At 36.8% G+C, this 3,027-nt stretch overlaps 1 protein-coding gene across 1 annotated transcript; it reads right to left on the bottom strand.

Annotated features, from left to right (window-relative positions):
* Positions 1–721: 721 nt before the first annotated feature.
* LOC122659090 lies at positions 722–2,311 on the bottom strand. The gene is made up of 4 exons (XM_043854242.1): positions 2,068–2,311; positions 1,422–1,973; positions 1,219–1,320; positions 722–1,008 (listed from the first exon to the last, which is right to left on the bottom strand). The coding sequence occupies exons 1-4, from the start codon at positions 2,309–2,311 to the stop codon at positions 722–724; spliced, it is 1,185 nt and encodes a 394-aa protein (XP_043710177.1).
* Positions 2,312–3,027: the final 716 nt, after the last annotated feature.

The following is a 3,027-nucleotide window of genomic DNA, read 5'->3' as shown; positions in this document are numbered from 1 at the left end:
ATCAACACTAAAGAGCAGGAAGAGAAAAGTGCTGATCCTTCTGATATTGTGAACAGTAAGATGGAATTGTGATGTAACAAAATAGGATAGCCCTTAATTTGGTCATTGCCACCCGGTACTGTGAAGACTGCTGCAAACACAACTGTGGCAATAAGTGTCGCAACAATTGAACATGATGCTGCTGTATTCTTCATCCATTTTCCCCTTCTTTCATCAACTTTGTATGTGTTGAAGCAATACTTCATATGGTGTTTGATTGTCCAAGTTTTTTATGTCAATAGAAATGTTTGGCACAATTTCTTTAACTGCCTAAAATGAAGAGAGAGAAAAACAAAAATAAGTATAAGCTATAAATAAAGATGGAAGATCAAATAATAATAAGCTTTTCACATAAACTATAATTTTCTTTTGGGTGAATTTAGAACTAATTTGTGTCTTTTTTATAATTAACTTGGTGTCTACTTCATATGAAAGATATTGATCTAATAATCTGAGTATTGAAGCTAAAAATATAAAATTTAAATGTATGAAGGGATGAGATAATAACCTCAAACCATTTTAGCTTACTTTGTAGTTGCAGAGCAGCACCAGGGACCAAATCAAGTCGGTGAGGGGGTGCCAATTTTCCAGCTAAATGCAACATCCAGTTATTGGACTTATCTGCTGAACCTGTTAAGCCATTTTTAACTAGACCCAACTTGTATCTTAGTTGGAAAATTTTTTATTGGCGGTGAATGATTGCAACATGAAAAATGTTCTGATAATCATCATTTAACCAAGATACCACTAGAGGAAGAGAATTTATGATCATATCAACAAATTCAACACTTCCAACCTCGGCGGCTTTGAACAATGCAGCACTCAATGCGGACTTTTGAGATTTCCAGTCGTCAATAGTTAAAATAATTTGTTCCAGCAATAACTTTGGAGCTTTTGAAGCAGATTCAAAGTCTAACTTGTTTCTCAACTGGAATTTTGAAGCTTTATCACCAACTGTTGTGTTGGCACCTGTGAATGGAAAAATTAATTAGATCCATATGTAATATACATGGGTTATCAAAGATGGAGATTTTGAAAAGAACTAGGTATATTTGGAATTGATTCGGCCTCTCCTATGATTTGGAATCCATTTTACAAATTATTTTACTGTACGTAATTGTCACTAGGCCTCTTAGTGTTTTTCTTTTGTTTTTTATGAGTATATATGGAGATACATACCTAGAGAAGGCCTCTGAGCAAGTGCAAACAGGGGTGTCTCCACATCTGTAGATCTTGTGAGAGCTAAACTTGGGTAATCATTGATTATTTCTGAAGCCAGATCTGCAAAGGCAAAAACATGTGAAGGTGAAAAGAGAAATTAAATGTGGTTTTGTCTAATGAATGAGGAATGTTTCTAAGCTTTGTTCATTTTGCTTTCTTACCATAATCATCATTATAGATCAAGTGAGCAAGAAATGAAGCACATTGCCTAAGCCATAGTCTTGCTTTCTCATCATTTTTATAAGCGTATTTGAAATAAAACTCTCTACTGTACTTCTTCGTTTCATGGTAAAGATAATTAACTATTTCCTTGTTATCATACTTGGCAGCCACAAAAAGTGGTAACAAGGGAATGGTTTCATTGTCGCATTCGATCAGCAATGAATTTTTATCCTTATCCACCAGTTCTCGAGCAATAGCAGTAAATCCCCTTGAGGCAGCAATGTAAAGGGCTGTTTTACCCTCTTTGTTCTGCCTTTTTAGAGCTTCTATTTGCTTCTTGTCTGTCTCCAGCTTTTCTAACAGCTTCCCTACAATTGTCAGCTTCTTTGCTTTTACTGCAACATGAAGAGCAGTGTTTCCATCCGCTGTAATTTTGGCAGTCAATGCTAGTGGGCGAATTTTGAGGAAGTCTTCGACTTCCTCCCAGTTACCATTGAGAATAGCATCATAAAAGGATCCGCACCGTGTGTAATTCTTGTCCCTTCTTTTCCCTGTGAGGAGAAATATTTGATCAGACAATTAATAGAGATCGATAAATAGTACAGTACCATTAAGGAATTTCACAACAGAAGTCGTGGATCTTACCACTTTGTGTAGTGCTTCGACCTTGCTCTTCATTTGTGTGACTCTGTTTATACATGGTATCCAATTGATCCCAGATGTCCTTGAATGAGTCCTTTGCGTCGATATAAAGTTCTGCTTTTGGACCACTACTTCCTTTGATGATTTCTGCAACATGAGAATTCATCTTCTCCCAATTAAAATCGCGTGGGAGCTCCAAGGGCATATGATCAACCATTGGGATCAATCTGATCATTTTCTGGGCCATCTTAATCAGCTTATCCTTCAACTAAATCGGGTTATGATTAGATTCTGAATTTTCAAATTTTGATTCTTGTCCTAGGATGAGGATCTCTTCCATCAACTCGAGGTTCCGCTTGACCAGGTACAGATTAGATTTAGCTGAAAAAGGACTTAATCCAACTTGAAGCAAGTCGACGATATGCTTGGCCAGTTCTTGGTTCAGCTTATTGTTTGAATTTATACTAGATCCAGCAGCTTGAGCAAGTAGGTCAGCTTGGAACTCTTGGATGAGCATTTGGACCTCAATCAAGTTTTGATCAAATTCAGCTTCTCCAACATTAGCCTTAACAACTTTTTCAAGTAGATCATAGATATACTTCAACTTTTCTGTTGGATAATGTTGGGTATTAGCTTGAGCATCAGCGGGTACTTGAGCCAAGAGACAAACAAGTTGATCATAATCCACATTAAGATTAGATCAGGTGGTTCATGTCTTCAGCCGTTTAATATTTCACTTGATCAGCTCAACATGCTGCTTGAGCTGGTTTTGATTGGATTCAGTTTTGAGAATACTCACTTCCAGCTTTACCAGGTCTGGAAGGAGCATTACTAAGTCCATAATCTAGAAAATGCGTTTTATTTCTGGTTTCTTCATCACCTCACTCTTCCACTTCTCATAGTCATCTTCAATTAAGTTTTTAGTTTCTCTAGCTTGTGGTGTCTGGATACTCATTCTCCTTC

The sequence above is a fragment of the Telopea speciosissima genome, chromosome 4 (assembly GCF_018873765.1).
Source record: "Telopea speciosissima isolate NSW1024214 ecotype Mountain lineage chromosome 4, Tspe_v1, whole genome shotgun sequence".
In the NCBI taxonomy this organism is placed as follows: Eukaryota; Viridiplantae; Streptophyta; class Magnoliopsida; order Proteales; family Proteaceae; genus Telopea; species Telopea speciosissima.
Note: the sequence above shows the minus strand (reverse complement) of the source record. Positions and strands in the feature narration are given on the sequence as shown.